Below are 21112 nucleotides of genomic sequence, written 5' to 3' on the forward strand. Positions count from 1 at the left end.
TTAGAATTGGTAATTGCACAGGACAGCTTTAAAAACATTTCCTGTGCTTTAGCAGGAAAATGCACCGATAGGCTGACTGTTCCTATGCATGCTATAAGGCTACCAATTAAACAAGTTTAATTTTTTAATCCCAAGTCATGATCTACATGAAATAAGCTTGCACTTTTTTAAACCGTAAAAACACCGCAGATAACTTTCTCAGTACAGCAGATGCTGACATCCCCACAAACTCACAAGCACATCCCCGTGAGGTCTGACTTTAAATCTTCCGATGTCAGTGTTGAAGGTACCTCCTGTGCATTTAGCTGGCAGAGCATCGCCCACCGCCCCGCTCCGCTGGCAAGCCCCTCGTGCCGTTGCACTGGGGGAGGCAGCCAGCACCAGTTCCCCAGGCGAGGACCGGGTCTGCTAGCGGGATGGGCAGCAGCTGGCAGATTTAATTTACCTCTTAGTGCTGCTAGTATAAATCAGCTTACACCTGGTGGCAAAAATTCACCTCTGGTTGAAACTTGGCAAAAGCAACCTGGTTACTGACCTGAAACACTGAGGTTTTTACTAAGTATCTGTACCCCGATGTCTGTTATTTTCTGTTACACAGCCGCACCACAGCCAGCCTCGACACCTTTTTAAACAGGAGAGGAGGCTGGTAAAGGACAATGAAAAGGAGGGCTGTGGGTTTGTGCTATCAAAGTGCAGTCGCAGTGCTTTGCCCTGCATGCAGAGAGGTTACACTAGAGGGAAAATAAAATGGCTGGAGGAAAAGAGCAAAGTAACAGCCTGCTCTCAGCCTTCACATGCAGTTGCTGCAAAACACTGAAACCGCCAGTTGAAACTAAAATACATAATACCACCAGTCTCAAAATACGGTATAAGAGAGGTGAAAACCACCCCACCTCCACCACCACCCCATTTTGCAGAGGGACAACTGTGCTGGGAGGGGGGAAGGGGTTTGCTCCCCCCTCCCCAGGCTGGCCGCTCTTGCACCACCTGGCCCTGAGGGGACACATTTTTCAGACAACTGCACAAACCATGCATGGATTTTAACCCAAAGCTCCAATACAGTCAAAAACATTCGGCAAGGAAACGGCTGTTACTTTGGGGGCCACCGCAGTGCCGCCGGGCGTTTCATCCCCTTCTCTCCTGCCACCCTCTTAAGATTTCAGAAGCAAACAAAAATCTTTTTCTGCAGCTTGCATCAGCAGTGTTAAACCTTTGGGAGTGGGTGGTGACAATAATCTCATTCCTAATCCTGCACAGCTCCAGAAGGGGTTAGCCAAATTATTGTATTATCATTATATCAGCTTGATGTCATGTATGACTAGCAGGAATTCCTTAGGAACAGTGAGCCCAGGCAGCAACCTGGGGTCAGTGCTGCTTGCCTACGAGTCCTTGGGGGGAGGGGGAGGGGTCTGTACAGACCTATAAATTTAAAGAATAATAATATAGCCCATAGTATCACACAAAGTCATTTCCTAGAATAAACAAACCTTGGTGGGGCTGAAGCCCAAGGCGAGGATTTGCCCCTGGAGTAGCTCATACGAAAATTACAGAGGAAGTTTATTATTGTTATTATGCCCCACAAGAATCATGGTAACCCACAATGGAGCCAAATGCAGCCTGGGGCCAAACTGCCCTCAGTTACTCATTTATAACCCAATTTAAAAAAAAAAAAAAAAAACAAAAAAACAAAAAACAAAAAACCAAAACCCAAACAAAAACAACAACTCAGTGGCCTTGTGGTGGGGCAAGGACGGATTTCAGCGGGAGGTGGCTGCATAACGCCCCTGGGGGTGGCCGAGTGGCTTCATTTGGGTACAGAGACGGAGCAGCACGAGGAGGGCTGCAAGGAGCATGGAAAGGGACTGCGGGCTTTGTTCCTGCACCTTCCCCGAAGGAAGCCGAGGAAGGTACTGCTTCCAGACGGCTGGTGTTCGTTTATTCCTTCATTGTTGTTTTTTCTTACATAGGTTCTATTCCTCCCCACACACCCCTCAGCTTGTTTTTCTCTCATGGGAGTCAGCAATACGCTTAAGCAGCTTTCTGAGGGGCTCCAACATCCAGCCCAGCTGTTAGAACTGTATGTTAGCAAGACTTCATGGCTTAAAATACAGAAACACACCTATTTTAAGTTTAAGCTGGAAGAACTGCATTACCAAACAGAAATATCACCTTATTAAAAATAAAATTGATGTTCAAAGCCGCTGTTGCAACAGTAAGAATTGCGTACGGGTTTGGCCAAGGCAAAGGGATTGTAGCCAAAGTGCTCCTGAGCGCATCTGTTGGCATCGGTTCTGTTCTCAAGTGCTACAGTCTCTCTTCAGGTATTAGAAACGTCCCCATCTATACATCCCAGCAGCTTTCCCCTGGGAGGCAGGGGGTGTTTATGGGCCAGAGGAGGCCCAGGGAGGACGAGAGCCCAGCTCAACCTGGGTTCTGGCTTGGGGCAGAGTTCAACAGAGCAACACATCATTCCTCTTAGAAATGTAAATACAGATATTAGGTAGATACTGTGGATGTATAGAATTCCATAGTCTGTTATGACCTGTTGAGAAATGAGTATGTGTCCAAAACGAACAAGGAAGAGGTGAAATTCTGAAAGGGAAAATTAGACATCGGGGAAAAAAACACAGAACAAGTGTGGCATTCTTCCTGCCCTAACGACTACCCTGATGACGAAGGGCCCACGCCGCATGGCACGCTTATATTTTAGATACCATAAATGCCACAGGCACCGCAGGGAACACCTTGCGTTAGGCTGTAGGCTCTAGGTGATGCTACTCTAAGTCACCTTTCCCCTTTCTGTTTGCACCTTCTGCGAGACCCTCAAGACCTGCGAGCTGCGGCGGTGCCCAGAGGAGATGCCAGCCCGCCCTGCGCCTGCTCCGTGCACTTCCCAGGGGCTCCAGGCTGTCCCAATGCTGCTCTGCATCAGCCACATACCATGTCTTACTGTCTGCTCCTGCTCGTTGCAGCTGACAAAAACTGAAAGCATGACCATATCTGTTCAGGCTGTTCCTAAGAAGAAAACTAGCTGAGATAAAAATACTTCTTCAGAACAGGTTTTTGCTTTCCTGAACCTTGCTGTAGCAATCTCAGGATTACATACAATTTAATTTGTCTATATACACTGCCTTAAAAAAAACACAAACCCACAAACCAAAAACAACGGAGAAACTCACCAAAACCAAAGCCCTAAAATACTTCTTACACAGCTGTTACTAAAACCATAAAATCATTGACTTACAGAGTCATAAAAATGGGATTTATTGTACATTTCCTGTTCCAGCCAGGGTCTTTTTTCAGCTCACTCAGGTAGACAAAACACAGGGGACTATTAACTTATTTTAATAATCTTTCAAGCTTCTCCATGGATGACTTGGAAGTGGGGAGGAAGAAGAAAAGGTTCTTTTAATGCAGTCTTTCAGACTTGTAATTTTGGGGGCTACTTTTATTAGACAGCTCATTATTAACTGTCCCGTGCTCTCAGGGTGCACGTGCCTCCTCGAATAAATTTTTTCATGTTAGTATTTGCCCACATTACCTGTCATCTTGAAGTCCAGCAAAAAAAAAAAAAAAAACAAACCCAACCCACCCAATAAACCCAATCTATTCACCCAGTGTTTTGCATCCTGTGTTACTGGTGAAATTAACAGTATGGCTAGGGAAATATGCTGCTTTATCTTTATACACCAATTAACACACATTTCAAAGACAAAAGTATGCCAATAGCAATTCTGTTTGGTATTGCCTGTTACGAGCTTTCAGTCTATTGACATAGACACACACTCATACACATCCCCCCCAGCAGTCTCATTTTGCAGGGTGAATTTGTTTGCTGCTTGCGATTTTCCCATATTTTTGTGGCCATGTCAGGGTTTACAGCTTCTCAACACTGCAGCTTGCTACCTGCAATGTTGATTTTCCACCCGGGCATTGGAATTGTAGTAGTGTTGCTGCAGAAAAGCACGGCCAGATTTATTGTAAGTAGTAGGGGCTTCGCAAGGTGCTCAGCTGTGCTGAAGGGATGTACAGTAGAAAAACCTGAACCTCCCGATGTGTCTTTATAATACCATATGGTCTATAACACCATGTACATTATGCAGCATTTCTCGTCTGGACCTCCCCAGAATCCTCCCAGCTCATTTTCAGCGCAATATATCGTGCAAATCTGAGCACAAGAGATTCCAGTGGAAAAGAAATAAACAACGGATTATTTCTTATTTAGTTGGAATTAGAATGTTCACAACTTTCCTCATCCCTTGGTTTAGCACATGTTAAAGGGCACAGTCAAGCAAAGCAACTGATAGAACTTCCACCTTTCCCTTTGGGAGAGAACATCTTAAATTCAGAGGCAATAAATGCTTTCTATCTCTAACCTGTAGCTGCTAAATTTGTAACCACTGCACCTAATTATCTATTAATTAATAAATAATTAATATTTTTAGCTCCGTATCTTTAAAATAATCTAAATATCATGTTCACTGTAATACTGGCTTTGTAAATGAATCGCCTAAAGCCTGCGATCACGTTCAGCACAATGCTTCTACATTTCGAAACACAGAAAAGCAAAATTATTTCTTCTGACCTAGCACTATACATACAGCTCTGCTTCAATTTAAGAATTCATATGAAGATACTTGGATGTTTTTGCAGTTGTGCAAGTGTATCACCAGAAGTATAGGAAAATAAGGCAAAAGCATCAGATAGGTACTTAACACCAGGAAATGTGAGAAGAGCTTATTTTTCAGAGGCATCAAGAACAGAGACTTCATCCCCAGTTCCACAAAGGTCACCCTTCAGGTAACAGCGAGTGCTATAACACTACAATGTTCGCCTAAATGCTTCCAGAATCAATTTACATTGTGGAAAATATTAATAAAACAGCAAAAGGGAGCTGAGCTGATCACAGCCCCAAAACACAGCTGGTTGGGCAGTACTCAGGCTCATGAACTTAAGACTGGGAAAGCATCTGCCTTCGTCTCAGAGCAAAGTACCCCTATTTTCATTTAATTCCACCGTTCCTCATCAGTCTGTGTTAATACAGCAATTCCTCAGTGCAAAGATGAAGAACAACCACCTACAGTCACTTAACTGCCCTGTCTGAGATGTAACTAGTGCCCTGAAGGCAGTTCTTACTCCTGTGGGGGGGACCTGCTGCTGCACCAGAGGGGACACCAGGGAGAATGCTCGGCTGCTTCACTTCCCGGCATACAACTTCTTTTTTAAGCTACTGCTCAAGTATTTACGACTGTGCGACAGCCACCACGGTAGTATTACATACAGATGTTCAACTTAAACATGCATTCAATTCATTACTCTAATGCGACAAATCGCTATACCCTACTGCGATGACCATGCAGATAATAAAAAATCCATCCTTCCCTCCCACCGTGGGCCACGCTAGAGACACCACAGAACCCACCGAACCCTCTCTGAGTTATAATCGCCTCCAGATGGAGTGTTTAAGGCAAAAAACCTTGCAAAGCTCTATAATACCATATACATTATGCAGCATTTCTCATCTGGCCCCTGCAGAAATAATTTGAGATGCCTGGCTTGAAGGCCATAACCACTCCGAATTTAATTTTGTTAAACCATAAATTTACTGTTTCAGATTTACAGCCTCTCCAGTTGCTCAGCCCAAGCCTGCCTCCGCTCCCGCTTACCCAGATTTATTAGCAGCACCCAGCGGAATGAAGCACCAAATCACACCTGCAACTAAAAATAAGCCCTGCACAAACGGTTGGGTTTTACAGGAACAGCCCAGTATCACCAGGTGCCGAAACTCAGGCTCACCGCTGATTTCAGCGGGAGCCGACGGGGTTTGACAGGCCCTAGGATTGAGTATTACCTATAAATAGAAGCCAAACACGGTTTGCGCATGTTTTACTCATGATTTTTAGCAGTTACTGGTGGGATCACAAAGGGCTCTCTGTGGGACCCTGGGCAAGTTTAGGAAAAGCAGCATTGCCTTTCCTGAGAGCTTCCACTAACACGCCTGCAAGCCACACGAACAGCAGATGCTCTAAGAAAACCAAAACCCGTGCCACCTCATCCTGTAAACACAATTTCATCTGAAGAAGCCAACCCGCGGCCAGAGGTTTTTAACCAACACCCCCTGGCTGCCTTAGGCCTGCGCCCCGTGCTCCGCCAGACCCCCAGCAGTGCCCACGCACAGCCGCCGGGGCTTCCCAGGCCGGTGGCTCCTCGGTGCATTTTTTCAACTTCACAACTCAGTTTCTCGTCCCATTCCTAATTTACCAAAAAGCTTTAGAGTTGGGCAGAGGTGCCGAGGCTGCAGCTGCCGCTGCGACTTTGCGAAGGCATGCGCGTTTTGTCACTTGGTTTTTACTTCCATGAGAGATGGTAACGAAGGTCGGAAACAGGCATAGAAACATTCCCCCAAATCAAGGAAGAGCTAGCGGTCTGTAAGCACAAAAATCATCATGTTGCTGAAGTGTGAAGCCATGGTGCAGTAACATAACCCACAGCCCAGCCTAAAGCGCGCCCAGACTCCCCGCAAGATCACCTTTTCCCCCAGAACTCCTTCCTGGCTCACCAGACCTTTTAGCCCTCTGCAGCAATTCACAGCACTCACTATCCATCGGTGATTTACAGCCACTTCAAAGTGGGTATGCCAACGCCCTTCCCCCCGAAAAAGAAGCGATTTGGGGGATAGTTTGGGAACTTTGGGACTTTCAGATCATAGTTCTTAATGCTACACAAGCTTTAGCTGTGGCAGAACAAAAATCGTGCACAAAGAAGTTATTAACATGTTTATCTTCCTCCAGTTCCCTGATGATACTTTTTTTTTACTAAAAAATAAGAAGTTAAACAATGGGGTGACAGCAATGAGAATGAATGGTTTTAAAGCTGCTTTACTCCTCTACCCAACAAACTTCCATGGCTCAACTAATACCAAGGGAAAAAGCTAGTGGCATTTCTCCAGAAAATATTTATAGGTTTTAAGTGTGGCCATTCTGCTGTGCCTCCCCTAGTATTGCTTTCACAAGATCCATAAAACTAACCGCCCAACAAGCTTTTCTCAGGCTAGGGTGGTCCATCTGTCGTCGCCCCCCCATTTATAGACTGTTCATCCAACAATGCTGCTTCTTTCCTCTCCCCAAAGCCACAGGCTTGCTTACTAAAATTGGAAACACAAATCCTTTTTTAGCAGCACAGCTCACAAGCAAACACAAAAATATTTGCCACTTCAGCTGGCCAGGAATAAACTTGATCGAGGTTCTGTGACTTAAAAAAGCTTAAAAGCTTGCGTATTTTACCTGCTCACTAAGGACTAAGGGAATTCCCTATGAGCCCGTCCTTGGTTTGCAGGGCTGTCCATCACCATCCTGGAACCATTACAAGTTTGGAAGAAGATGTTTTCTGATACCACAGCATTTTCTAGTGGTAGCTTCCCTTAGGGAGAAGGCAGCAGGGGTTTTGCCTGCTTTGCATTTCAGCTCCAACGCCTTTGCAAGCTACCCACGCTCTCACAGCCCTGTCCCGCCTGATTGGAGCAGTGTATACAGTGGCTTTACATCAGTCCTCAGTGGTTATTCGCTGGCTTTAATTCTCCCCATTCACACTAGAGTCACCGAGTGCTTAACACCACATAGACCTAGATGCTGAGGTCCAGGCACCTCAACGCTATGCCAGAGGCTGTGTCCTTACTTCCTCTTCTTCATCCCCATCACCTGCTTGCAAAACATCAATAGGCAACTTCTTGTTGCTGCTTGGGTCTTCTGCCAGTAACTGGGATTTTGAGAAGCTCCGAGACTGATACTGGTTTGAAATGCTCCAAGATCCTTCTTGAAAGGCATCCAATACCTACTGCAAATATGCTAAGTGACAGCTCAGCCAACAAAAGCCACCGGACGGTGTCCATTTCCACCAGCGGAAGAGACATATTTCAAACCAAATGGCTGTGGATTCCATGCACCCCTTAGCAAATGGTTGTGACCACTTTCAACCAGCACCTGTGGCAGCACTGATTAGTCAACAATTAGTATATGATAAAATTCAAAGGCATTATTACCGTCTTGTCACTATGGTTTCTCCCTGAGCTTTTACTAGATAAAAAAAAACAAAACATGCATTTTCTTGGCATGCAAACAAAAACCATTATGAAAACAGTGGTGCAATTATTTCCCTAATACAATTAACTCTAAAGCAAGTTTCAGAGGCTCAGCCCGTTCTCTGAGCTGCTTTTCAGCCCTTTGAAGTGCTTTGCTGTCCAAAATAATAAACGGCTGAGATGAACTTATCTGACCTTGTAACACTAAATGTTGTTGCTGACATCTTCCACTTTAAAGACATAAACAGAACTAAATCCAGCATCACAGACCATCTCTAGCCTCCCGCTGTAACAGGCGCAAGAGACAGACTTCTATACCGTTCCGCTGACTCGGTCTCAGCAAACACATGCTTGTACCAAGATACCTCGAGGTTTTACACTTTCAAGCATCCTTTATTTACAAATGATCCTGAAGCTGGACAAGTTTGTCTCATGTACTGGGTGAAAAACAGATGACGCCTCAGTTGAAATTTGGAAATGCAGTTCTGACATCTGTGAGGTACAAACCTAGATTTAACCCATGAAGTGTCAAGTAAGACTTCAGTCACAAAATGGACTCAAGTCACTGTGCAACGTCTTTCCCAACTTCTCTGAGCACTGTGATCACCACTTGCAACTCCCCTCCTATCTCCCTTTTCTTTTCACTCCTCTTATCACCACGATTAGTGTAAGACTAATTGGTGGTGCATTCTTAGCTTTACTTCCCTTCCCTCTGTGTGTCCATGCAAGGAATGGTTTCATTGTTTTCACCACTGTGTCCTTGCTACTATTAAAAAGATTGTAACTTAATTTGTATTTTGAAATACTGCTCTTGCCAAAAGCCAGTTATCTGTTCTTTGCACTGCCTGTCCGTTGAGTTTACCTCGACTTCAGCCAAACCCAAAGCCTAATGGACAAGGGCAGGGAGGGCAGGAGCAGGAGAGCTGGCAGGTGACCTGTGACAATGCCTTCCCCATCTTTCGGTCGCAACCTGAGGTGAGGTCTGACAAGCTATGGAATCATGTTAATAGACAATGAGCTGGATTTACAAGCACCAGGGTTTTAAACATGCAGCTGTACTAGCTTTGCAGCTGCACATTACTCACACAGGTGTCAGCGTGATCTGTTACTCTTGACCTTCGTCATTTGTGAGAAAGCACTTGTAAAATTTACTGTTACCACGAGCAAGGCAATGGCCTGAAAGGCTATGCAAGAAACTGTGCCAAGCCCCTTGCTTTACACTAAGCTCAACATACGCTTTTCATTCCCATTTTAATACTAACATTTCCTATTACTGAATTGGGTAAGACACACTGACACTACATCCAGCATCAGGTCGTTTTGACCGAGCAGTACTACAAACAGCATGACTAGTTGCAAATTAATACGGTTTTGGACACAGGAGGTCAGGAGGCCATTTTGATTTTGTTATTTGTTAGTACAAATATTTACAGACTTTATAACATGACAAATAGCAAAAGCATACAAGGAGCGGTCAATTCAAGTAAAAAACCTTGTCATTTCAAGGGAAGGCTTACCTTTATCACAAAAATGATTCAAAAATTGTACTTTGAAAGAAAAAAAATAGCCAGAACTTTAGCCTTTTTGAAAACTGGTTATTTGTCATCACTGAAATGGCGGTCCTCATCCATGAAGCCAAACGTGATGTGTGTAGCTGTCATAAGTCACCTTGCTTTGCACAGCCTCCCGTGCCGGTGTTTCAGGGCTGGTCACAAGGACTGAAATGGAAACCTGTATTCATTCAGTCCTTAACTCATCAGCCAAGTTTAGCAGTGAATACGACTATGATAAATTACTTCCATAGTATCCAAAATGTATTACGGAGTTAAAAGATGCTTGAATTTGAATAGGAAAACAATTTGAAGCCTATGCCTAGAATATTGATTCAACAGGTTATTGGCTGCACATACAAACCTGGCTTGGGGTTTGGTTCAGCTTGACAGATTCACCAGAAAACCATTACAGCATTAGTTCAGACACATCCAAACTTACAGAATTTATTACAGTTACTGGTAAGTAACTGAGAGTTCACTCTTCAGCGTGAATCACAATGCTGAATCCCAGGGCCAGGAAAACCTTTGGCAAAAACACAGTTTAGAGGCAAGGCGTACTTACTTAGGGTCGAAAATTCTTGAATCTGGAATGAATAAGCTCTGAAGTCATACACGCCCATGATGACCTGCTGAAGAAGGCTCATATCTTTCCTCAAATCACCAGACTCATTTCAACGTTTTCTGAGGAGAATGCCATTCTCCAATGCATCAAAACTAGCACCTCCCAGTGTCACGTTTGTTACCAACTCCTTTTCCTATCTAGGCAACAAAGTGCTACAGCAAAGAGTTGTAAAGGTAGTCCTTGTTTTCAATGGTAATCTTTTGTCTTGATGGACACATCTTTTTAAATTATAAAAATACTTTCCTGGGCAGCAACAGGACATTCTTCTTCCACGCTCTCTCTTACATGAGGCAGAGCCCTCCCTGCGAATCAGACATTTGATCCAAACTGGCTTCATATGGGACTAGCTCAGCCGTCTGGGCTTCATACTCCAGGAATTACAAACACTTCTGGAAACGCGTAAGAGGCCACCTGAGATGACTCAATATACCATGTCAACAGTTGAACTCACTGAGTTGCAGATAGGGTGTTGCCAGCTCCAGAGGAAGGATTCCTTCTCTACCTTCTATCCCAACAAACTTGGTTCGACAGCTTATAACGGTTTGTGTAGTGCCTGTGACGGCTCCCACAGAAACTACTGAGTCTAAAAGGTTTTCTGACTGCGTCAGAAGAGGCTTCTGGCAGAGGCAGTGCCCTCGTTACCTGTTTTGCCAGAGATTTCCTACTTTCTAGGCTTAATTCAGTAACACCTCAGCAGCGGTAAGCTGACGGGGATCCGAGGTAAATGACCAATTACAATTGCTTCGTACTTAAAAAGACTGAAGACACAAAATAGGTTATTTCTTAAACTTGAGTTTGTCAAGAGCCAGTCTTGAAAATAGGCATTATTTTTCCACAAAAGGCTACATTACAATCAAAATCTTAATTAAAATCAAGACATTTGAATGTATTAGATTATAAACACTACAGGATAGAATTCTTAAGTCTTGCATTCGATCTAACTACGTCATGAGCAAGCTTATTCGTTATGGTATTAAATTATCAATTTTAAAAACAGTTCCATGGTTATGACATAAAATGCATAATTAGGAAAAATATAGATGTACTGTCTCACTTCCTTAGGACAATTTTATTCCAGCATTTTTTTCCTCTGGACAGAGGAAGCTATTGTAACTGAGCACACAACAGCTCTTTCATAATAGAAAAAGTTACCAGCATGCACAGAAGTTGCATCAAGAACAGGGGCTCTATACAATGTCCAGCGCCTGTTGAGAAACACATCGCTTTTATATGCTGTGGATTAAAGAGCACAACCATCTGGTCAGCTTTCAGGCTAAATGAGCCAATGCTATCCTGCATGCCAATTTGCACAACTGATTAAAAAAAGGCCTATTATACATCTGTCTCAGTAATGTGCGATGTTAGGGTTTTAGCAACACTCTCCTGTTTTATGATTAATTCAAGGTTTATACTTTAACAATACACTTTTTTCTATGGGTACAACCGGCATCGCTATGTACTATATGTACTCGCTTCATTATGTAAAATTAAGATTTAAAGGATAATGGCACTAAACTGACACTTTTTACATCGCTTTTAATTCCTTTTTCCAACTTTTTACAAGATTCACTATCGCAGCAGAAGCCAAAAGGTGAAGGATTAAAAGAAGTCTTCACATAAAAGCTCTAAGGATTGATATTTAATGAACTGTGAGATGTAAATCAATGCACAACAGCACAGTTTAAGCTTAAAATACTAGGATAACATTTATATTAAAAATAATTCACCTACAGATAATACAGTCTAGTGTTTATTGTATGTTATGGAAGGTACACTTGAATTTCAAAAATTTAAAACATATAAAAAGTGGTTAAGGGCTAACATTTTATCAACATGTGATAAATGTGTAAGAATGTTTATTATACAGCAGGGTACAATGGTAGTGTTAATGCCAACAGGGCACCACAGAAGTTAGTTTAAAAAAAATTTCCACTATGCTTTATACAAACAACACCACTTGCTGTTGTTTAAGAGTATCAGGAGAAGATCACTGCCTGAAGGATAAGCAGTCCTATAACATTTTGTTAGATAGTGTCATAGTATGTAGATTTGTGAATGTTTCGAAATAAAACTAGAAATGCTGTAATTACTTCACAGAAATGCACATCCAATATTTGTTTTCAATAAGAACAATAGGTACAAGATTATAACTCTCCCTATATGAAATAATTTACACACAGATGAAAGCTACACTATCTAAAATAATCACTAAATACATTTTTCTTCTGGGAAATAAACAAGCAATTTTTGTTTTGCATTATCAATATTAAAAAACATATAGCAGAAGTAGTATTTTTTAAACATAAATGATGCTCCAAAGTTTTGTTTGTTTGTTTTTTTTAAAAAAAAAAAAAAGAAGAAATGAGAAAAAGATTTTCCATGATGTGCAACCTAAAATCAACCAAGCTTATATCGTAGTACAACCATATTAAGAAACCACTGATCAGAAATACAACTTTATGGAAAAAGTTTATAAACCACAAAACTGTTCATCAGGCCATAAAGTAAAATAGCTCCATAGTTTACAGATAAAACTGAGGCCACATAGATGCGTGCTATGTCTTATCTCCAGTAAGTAGATATTTAGGCAGAGGATGTGACGCTTTGTTTGTAGACGGCATGGTATGCATTTCTCAGCAAGACATAAGGGAAACAAGACTCCAAGAGATCCATTGTCAGGAACGGAGACTCCTGCACAATCTGAAAAATACCAGAAACACAAGGTTTTGCAGAACACCTTCTACTGCCTGCTCCTGATAATCTGTTTCATGTAGATACTTCTGGTCTGCACCACATCAGCACTCACATATTGCACAGCAAAAAGAAATAACGCAAATTTTAAATGTTGGGGAAATTCACTAGTATAAACTCACTGTTCCTAGTCATTTAGCTTTCCTACACATACAGTCAGTCATATAGCACTTGTCATTTCCAAAAGACACAGAATACTGAACGGAAAACCTCTGAGAAGAGGGGATTTTCTCCCTTATACTCTGAAAAGTGTGCTTTAATGTGAAATTTCATTTTAGTATTGTACGTACTAAGTGAACGATGAAAGCGACCTAAACAATGTGATACAGCATTCTAGGTGACAAAGGATGACAGTAAAAATATGTGTGTGTGTCGGGGGAATGAAGAAAATTAATTTCTGACATTACAATTCCAGGAAGAATGACATAAAAAATAATTTCCATTGGTTCATGAGCTAAAACACCCAAGGTGACACCCAACCCCCCCTTGCTGAACTATGCAATGCAGAGCCTGTTCCTGAAGTTAGTAACACAAAACTGATGAACACTTACCATGTCTAGTAGTAGGTAAACAGATTCTCTGTTCCTTGTAGTAGTTTTGTCCGTCTCCTGGCCAATCTTCAGCAGACTAGACGATGCAAGCTACATAAAATGAGTATTTCAAAGCAATAAATAAAACAAAACATTGATTGGCTTCTGCTATTTCATTACACACACAAAACCTTCCTAAAAGAATATCCCAGCCAATGGATGCTGCATTGTACTAATAACTACAAAGGAACATAAATAATTGCGGGCACATGAACCCTCAACTGGGCTTTAACCTCAGTGAGCTATTTTTGTTTATTTCTAGTAGTGTTTAATAAGCAGTATGTGCTATTTGAATAGAAAAAGTAAATTTATTGCAAATATCCTTTTGTTCTAATCATTGGTTCACCATTATAAAGTCTACTGAAATTAATGACAGAACTCCCACAGGATCAAGATCTCACTTCTCCTCTGTGCTTCCCAAAATGCATATAAACTTACTGCATTTTTGTTGGAAGATTTAAAGTGATCGAACTTTTTATTGTTTGAAGTTATAATGATTTTGCAATAGAAGTAGTTTTACTTCCTAATATACATTTTTAATTGAAGAAATGTCATCCTACATGTAAATTATTATTATTTTATCAGACAGTGAGCACTCCTACAATATAAGTTTTAGAAGATATCTTAGAAATTTCCAACACATACTTGGGTATTTACAAGCTCAGGATGACAGAATGCAGTAAAATATTTAATTTGCAGATGCATTGATAACCTGTGTTTTCATGCCTTACAAAAATCTGAAGAAAACTCCTTTCAACTTTCAGATGTACAATCATCATGTCTAAACCACATTTACCAGAAATGGATTTTAACTTAAAATACTAACTTAAAAAATCTAAATCAACATTCTTCTTGAACAAACTCTGTCATGAATCAATTTGTAATATAAAGTGACTACGCATACTTCAAAAGAATCTTACTACATACTAATCAGTATTAAATAACCTAGGAACTTTTTCCCATATTTAATTAACTTTGACAGGAAAGCAGATCACCTCCAGCAGCACATTTTCTTCTTGAGAAAAATGTCTTTCTTTCAGACTAACAGTGATATGTAAAAGGTGTTAGAAAAGATAGATTAACAAAATACCTGAACCACCAAGTCATGGTCTGTGCAGTAAAAGTAGTGGTCTGAAACCAGTTCGTAAACACTGGAAAAAATGCAAACCTCATACCAAAAGAGTTTTTATCACATGAAACTATACTGGTTTCCTTCACTTGTCAAATGTATGCAACTTGACACAACCATTTCTCTTTCATCTTTTACAACCAGCAGTTGCATTAGACAAGGTCAACGGCCGAAGTTTTTTTCTGTTTTACAAAATGCAGTGAATTTCCAGAAGTGGGGGGAAAAAAAAAAAATTCTTTCTGTGGACTTCTAGTTACAGAAAGTTACCATTATCCAACTCCCATAAGTGTGTGAGGTACCTAGAATAAGGAAGGAGGGGATATTTTTTTCATATTTCAAGGCCAAACAGCAAAAATCAAGAATCACTCAAAATCAGAAGTAATTTTTAAGAATCACTCAAAATCAGAAGTAATTTTTACTTCACTAAAGTGAAGCTGCTGTTTTAGCCTTTACCTTCAAGTTCTGGCTAATTAAGAGCCACTGAAAAATTCTATTTCTAATGAGGCAGTACACCAAAATGCATTTAATACACATCACCACCACCTAAGGGCTTTTGATTTTTCTCTAAGCATCACTAAGGATATCAGCAGCTTTGATCTTCAAACTACTCTGAAGCACAAAAATTCCACCTCCCAAATATCCCTGTACCACACTGCTATCACAGAGTTACTGTCTAAGAAGGGCAGACATGTCAAAATTTACAAGTCAAAAGCCACTCTGGAGTTTCCTTCTTTGAAAAAGTAAAATAAACAGTCCAACACGTTATGGGGAAAAAGCCTGCTAGACAAAAATCTTGATTTTTATATGCATTGCACATTTCTTTTTCCAGTCATGGGCCACACAGCGCAAGAGATGGTATGTGCTATAATACTAAAGATTATACTGAAAAAACCCTGACACTTGTACCGACTTGCTACTGTTACGTTCCGAGATCGCACAGAGCTGACGATTGCTAAAGAACTACTACTGAATTTAATCAACATATAGACCTGTATTAACAATAATGCTTTTCTCTCTTGTGCACCAAAACCAGATTTATAGGAAATAATGGCATTGCATCCCAAATTAGTATTACACTTTCTACCTGAACTTGAAAATATTACCTGAAGTCAACCAATGTTTTTCTTGTTAAGACACAAATTTTTAACCTATTGCTAGACTTCAAAAAGTAACCTGTCCACTGATTTTCTCCTAATCAAAATTAACACTACATTATTATACAGTAACTTTAGTTTCTCTGTAGTCTGTATTTTTTATTTACATTACAAGCATTGCGAAGCAATATTGCTATTGGAATAAATGTTGGTTAATCAGTACTCACCCATACTAATCTAAATCTTTATAGGATACCCTTGTGATTAAGATTACTCATGGCTGATTGCCACTGTAAAGGTAACACTTGCAATGGCAAACACATCGGTAGTTTCATGACAGTGCGGTGCGAGCTAGACTATGTATCAAACGGACTAAGGGGCGTCAGCAGGCGAGAGCTCCCCTCTTTTTAGAGAAAGTAGCTCTAGAAATGGAGTTATACATACGGCCAAAAATTCTTTAAGACGGTCTTCAATGCTTCCCTTGTGGATGGTAAATAAAGCTGCAGCAATCTGGTTGATAGCTTTTGCCAAGCAATGGATGTTGTTGCAATGCCCTAAACAAAAACATATACAAATTACCTCAGCATCATGTTTGATGACAGTAGTCTTTGGAAAATATCACCAAAGAGTAAAAAAAGACTTGTTACTATGAAAGAGAAACTTTCAGCGTCTTACACAACAGGAGCAAAGTACTCTTTCACATTGAACCTGGTATCAGGAAAGCCACCAGAAGTAGCTATCTCCCTTCTGAATGCCGTAGTTCTCACAACAACCTCAAAGATCCCCATGGCTTTTAGAAAGAAGGAAAAAGAATATATTGAAAGTTTAATTGGTCTCTCCAGAGCTTGACAGTATTACTGCTTGGCTAGGCTAAAAAGACATGTGCAAGCAGTTTTTTTTCAAGCTAATTGGCTATTTTTCTCCCGTCTGTGTAAACGAACGAGGAGTCACACTCAGACGGCATTCACCCAAGAGATCTACAGGAACTCAAGAACAGAACTGTTGAACTACCAACTGCCATACGTATCTTGCTTAAAATTCACCCAGGCTTCAAAGGCCTGCATGGTGATTAAATGACACTAATTTTCAAAGAGAACACAAGAACTGCCCCTCCGTAAGGCTGGTATCTCTTTGCAAATTAAGCCAAATCTACCGCTTTAAAACAAAATTGATAGACACCTGGGCAAGAATCTTGGGAAAATGCTAGCACATGAAAAGGAGGTGGTCTCTGAAGGAGTTAAAAAGTATTCAAGCATGTAAAAACTGCTGATTCTTACCAATTCTTTTTGACCACTGCTGAGCACCGAGCTTTTTTTTTTTTTTTTTTTTTTTTTTCATTCAGTCATTTATCATAAGTTCAAGATCATGCTTGAAGTCAGTGAGGTCAGCTAGACCCCATCACTCTACATGAGAAAAACTGATGTTTTTCCCCATGCATTATCGGTGTTGTTACTTAAAAAGAATTATACCTATCTATTTTATTGCCTGGTTTACTCAGTGTCATAGTATCTGCAGCTCTTCACTCCTCTAATACCCTCAAGAACTTTACATGATATGAAAATTTTATCACCTCACTCTTCAGTCCCCCTTCCAGGCGGTCTATGAATACGCTCACTAGTAGGTCCCAGCGAAGAACCCTGTAGATCTCCACTGGCAGGCTCCCCAGAGTTGATACTCCCACTCTGTCTCCTATTTTTAAACTAGCTATTGCTGCCTGAATATGCTGGTCCAAAAAAAGCCCAAAACCCACAAACAAAAAAAAAACACCAAAAAACCCCCATAGATCACTACTTTTCTTGAACATCAGTTAAGAACATCTGTTCTGCTTAATTCTACTGATTGAAATTTATATTTGGTTTTGAAGTGGCTTGATTTTTTGAAGTTACTTAATTTTTATACCTCAAAGACTGTAGAAAAATCATCAGCAAAGGAATTAAACTGAGGAACTGTTGTCTTCCAGTCCGCAACAGGTCTCAAGCATTTAGAAAAGGCTATGCCTCTTGCAGACCAGTGTTCTATTCTAGCCTCTAGACCACAGATTATTCCTCTAGCCATTCAGATTTCTTACTGGGAAAAAAGTAAAGGTTGTCAGAGTCTGAGCCTTTATCCAGAGCCAGGGGAAGAAATGGGCTTGATTGTGAAGTAGGCAGAGAGAATGCAGACACTGCTAAAGCTGTCCAAGAACTGTCTGTATTTGGGAGGTATGCCTTGCCAGATTGGAAAGCTGAAACTCCTTCAGATCTGTGACTTGTTGATGGACACATTCAGGATTTGTCCAGGGAATTTACTTCATAAAAAGCAGCATTTGTTAAGTTCTCATTCTGGAAATAGCATCTATATCAAGTGCCTAAAGCCAGACGTTCTACAATAAGGGCAGAAAACAAGCAGCAAGGAAGGCAGGACTGACAAGGTCTACTGTTTGTTCAGTCATTTTTGCAGAGTGAATACATTTTATGTATTCCTTTTGCCAGACACTTTTCCTCTCAATAAAAAATAGCCCACTCAGTAAAGAGCTACATAATACAGAGGTCACATCTCAACATCTGTAGCAACTCCTAATACGGGCATATTTGAGTTCTAGATGTAACTTCTCTCCAGTCACAATTTCATGAGATCTTATTAACTGTACTTACTACTTCAAGGACCCACTTTGAAACAAGGCTTTGCCTGACTGCATGTTAAGTTACTGAATGTAAATGAAATCACAGAAACTGGAATATTTAAGCTACGACACAAAATGGGCAGAAGGTAAGAATTACCTGTTGTTTCAGCCTGCTAAGAACCTGAGGACTAAGAGGGTTCTTGGAAGAGAGGAGAGTTCAAGGAAGGCAAACTGCAAAAGCTCTAACCTGCTGGAGAACCTCTAGCTAATTTTTAGGAAAATCACATTCTTAGAAATAAATTTGCAGAGGCGTGAATGTGAAAATGTAATCACTGTTAGAAACTTTTAGTACTGCCCCACTGGCAAGTAGTGTAAGTTTTGAGACTCTACAGTAGGCAAGATGCTTGTGAAGGAGAAACCGATAGCAAAGTGCTTCCAGAGGATTTCTCTTATGAATAAACAAGTAATATTTAAGAGATGTGGTTTTAAACACACATAAGCAAGTTCATTTGGACTGATTTGAGAGAATCAACCTGATAGTCCTTTAACAAGCAAGTTTCTACCTTTGTCACTCACTCATCCCACTTAATATTCCCTGCTCTTGCCTATATTCTGAGATTTTCAGTCAGCCATCACAACCTTGAAAAAGCTCACAAAAAGCAATAGAAATACTATGAGTGCAGATGACTTAAAACAACTCTGCAGGTTACTGATTGTTCTCCCTACTCATCAGATAAAGGTGTTAACTTTAAAACCTCTAACTTTTCAAATCAATGTTCAAGTTCTACTCGTCACAGATTTATCCAACTTCTTCACAGTTGGCAAAAGGCTACACGATATTTAAAATGAAACTAGAGTTAACAGATCTCTAATCTCTCAAAACTGAAGAAAACAATAATTAACGTCATTTAAAACAACAACCTCCTGTCTCTCAAGAAATGTGATTTGCATACTACAATAAGTGATACAGAAGGCTTTCAGAATTTTTGGTCTTTTCCTGGTACTTTAAATTTTCAGAAGTCAGTTTAGACATTCTTTGTGAGTTAAATCTTGAACTGATTAAAAATAATGCAACTTTTAAAAAAATAGAAAAACCATGCTGTACCCAGTAAATGGATGCAGAATAAATATGGTCTTTTATGTGAGCCATGCTATGTATCACAAAGGAAAAAGCTTGAACAGCTGAAAGGTGACTTTTGTATGTGTTAGAACAGTTTCGTCAATCATGTTTATCTCAATTTTGCCTGAAAGAACTTTTTTTTGTGTGGACTACATGCAAAGAATTTCCTTGAGGCGAAGAGGTTTGGGTGGTTTGGGGGTTTTGTTTGTTTGTTTTTTTGAAATAAGAAAGCTGAACTACTATGTGGGATGTAATTTGTTCACAGCTTATGTCTTCTGCATTCTATATTCAGAATTTTATGGTTAGTAATATGAAAAGCATATTAACTATAGAAAAGACACCTTGTATGACTGTCCCAAAGCCAATGTGAAGATTACTAAAACATCTATAGGATTACATAGTAAGTGTCACGCTACTTAATGCGGAATGTATGCTCTAGCAGTTTCACACATTAGGACGACATTGCCCCCTACAGCATCTGAACTGTTCCTGAAATCTCAAGTAGAAGACTCATTTTTCATAGAAAGGTTTCCCAAATGAGTTAAGTGAATGTTTTTTAAAGTAACTTTCAGAAGAACCTTCCTGGATTAGGGCTAACTGATATCTAAATTTTGTTCACTACAAAGTGTAATTAAATCTTTAAAGCAAATGTAATCAACAATCTACCAGGACAATTATAAATAAAGCATTCACAGGAAATATTTCACTGACTCTACATTACCTTCGATGGCAGGGCTATACTGAGACATCACATTACTAGCCAAAGTCGGCAAGGAGACTGCCACGAAGACCATGAGAAGGCAAGCAATTTTATATTCTTCTTCTGGACTAATATTTTCTAAAAACAAAAACAATACAGTTCTTTAATTAAAAAGAAGTAATCTTGAAATGTTTCCTTTCAACTACAGGGTAGTTTAGAATGTAAAATGTTTGACCCAATGAAGTTTAAACCCAACAAACCCAAACTCAATGTTTGCATGCGAAAGGAGGAATATTATCTCAGCCTTGCCAAAAGACAGAGTGGGGCTTCAAAATGTCCAGTTTGTTATCTACAAGAAGGAAGTCAAGCTGCTGCCACCCTATTGCTTCTAACCATTTAGTTACTAAGACATCAATATGCTGGGCAGAATAGTATTTCTTCATGCTGATGTAAATCCAGTCATTGCTCTGAGGTGAGGAGAGCTCCTCCGGTACTCTCCCTTTGGTAGATGGGCAGAAAGTAACGTACACTCCCCTCAGCTCAGACTAAAACTTTTGTGTTTTCAAAACCAGCAGCATCACCATATATTAGTGTAAGATTAGTTGGAAAACAAAGTCAACAGTTGGTGAAATACAGTATTTATATCTGTGCAAAGTGAATTACTAAAAGCAAAATACTTCAAACTACAAAGGTAAAAATCAAAATACAAGATCATCATCAATCATTAAAATACACAGAAATGCCCTGTCCTGTTCAGCCAGGTTAAACATTTCACAGCTGCACCACAACGAAAATAATGCATTTAAAATGGCATTTCAGATACTAGCCATCATTCCAAAGATGTATCTACATATATGATACATATAATGTGTAT

General features: G+C 40.3%; 1 protein-coding gene across 4 annotated transcripts in view; it reads right to left on the minus strand.

Annotated features, from left to right (window-relative positions):
• Positions 1-12597: 12597 nt before the first annotated feature.
• NCKAP1 (NCK associated protein 1) overlaps positions 12598-21112 on the minus strand; it is a 60621-nt gene continuing 52106 nt past the window's right edge. For all 4 annotated transcript variants that reach the window (XM_080398874.1, XM_080398876.1, XM_080398873.1 and 1 more), the window contains 4 exons: positions 20260-20376; positions 16261-16370; positions 13555-13644; positions 12598-12952 (listed from right to left, as the gene is read on the minus strand). In XM_080398874.1, the coding sequence (XP_080255000.1) occupies positions 12836-12952; positions 13555-13644; positions 16261-16370; positions 20260-20376 (434 nt within the window). In that variant the 3' untranslated portion in view covers positions 12598-12835. The remainder of the gene's footprint in view (positions 12953-13554; positions 13645-16260; positions 16371-20259; positions 20377-21112) is intronic.

The sequence above is a fragment of the Falco punctatus genome (genome assembly GCF_963210335.1).
Source record: "Falco punctatus genome assembly, chromosome: 8".
Lineage (NCBI taxonomy): Eukaryota > Metazoa > Chordata > Aves > Falconiformes > Falconidae > Falco > Falco punctatus.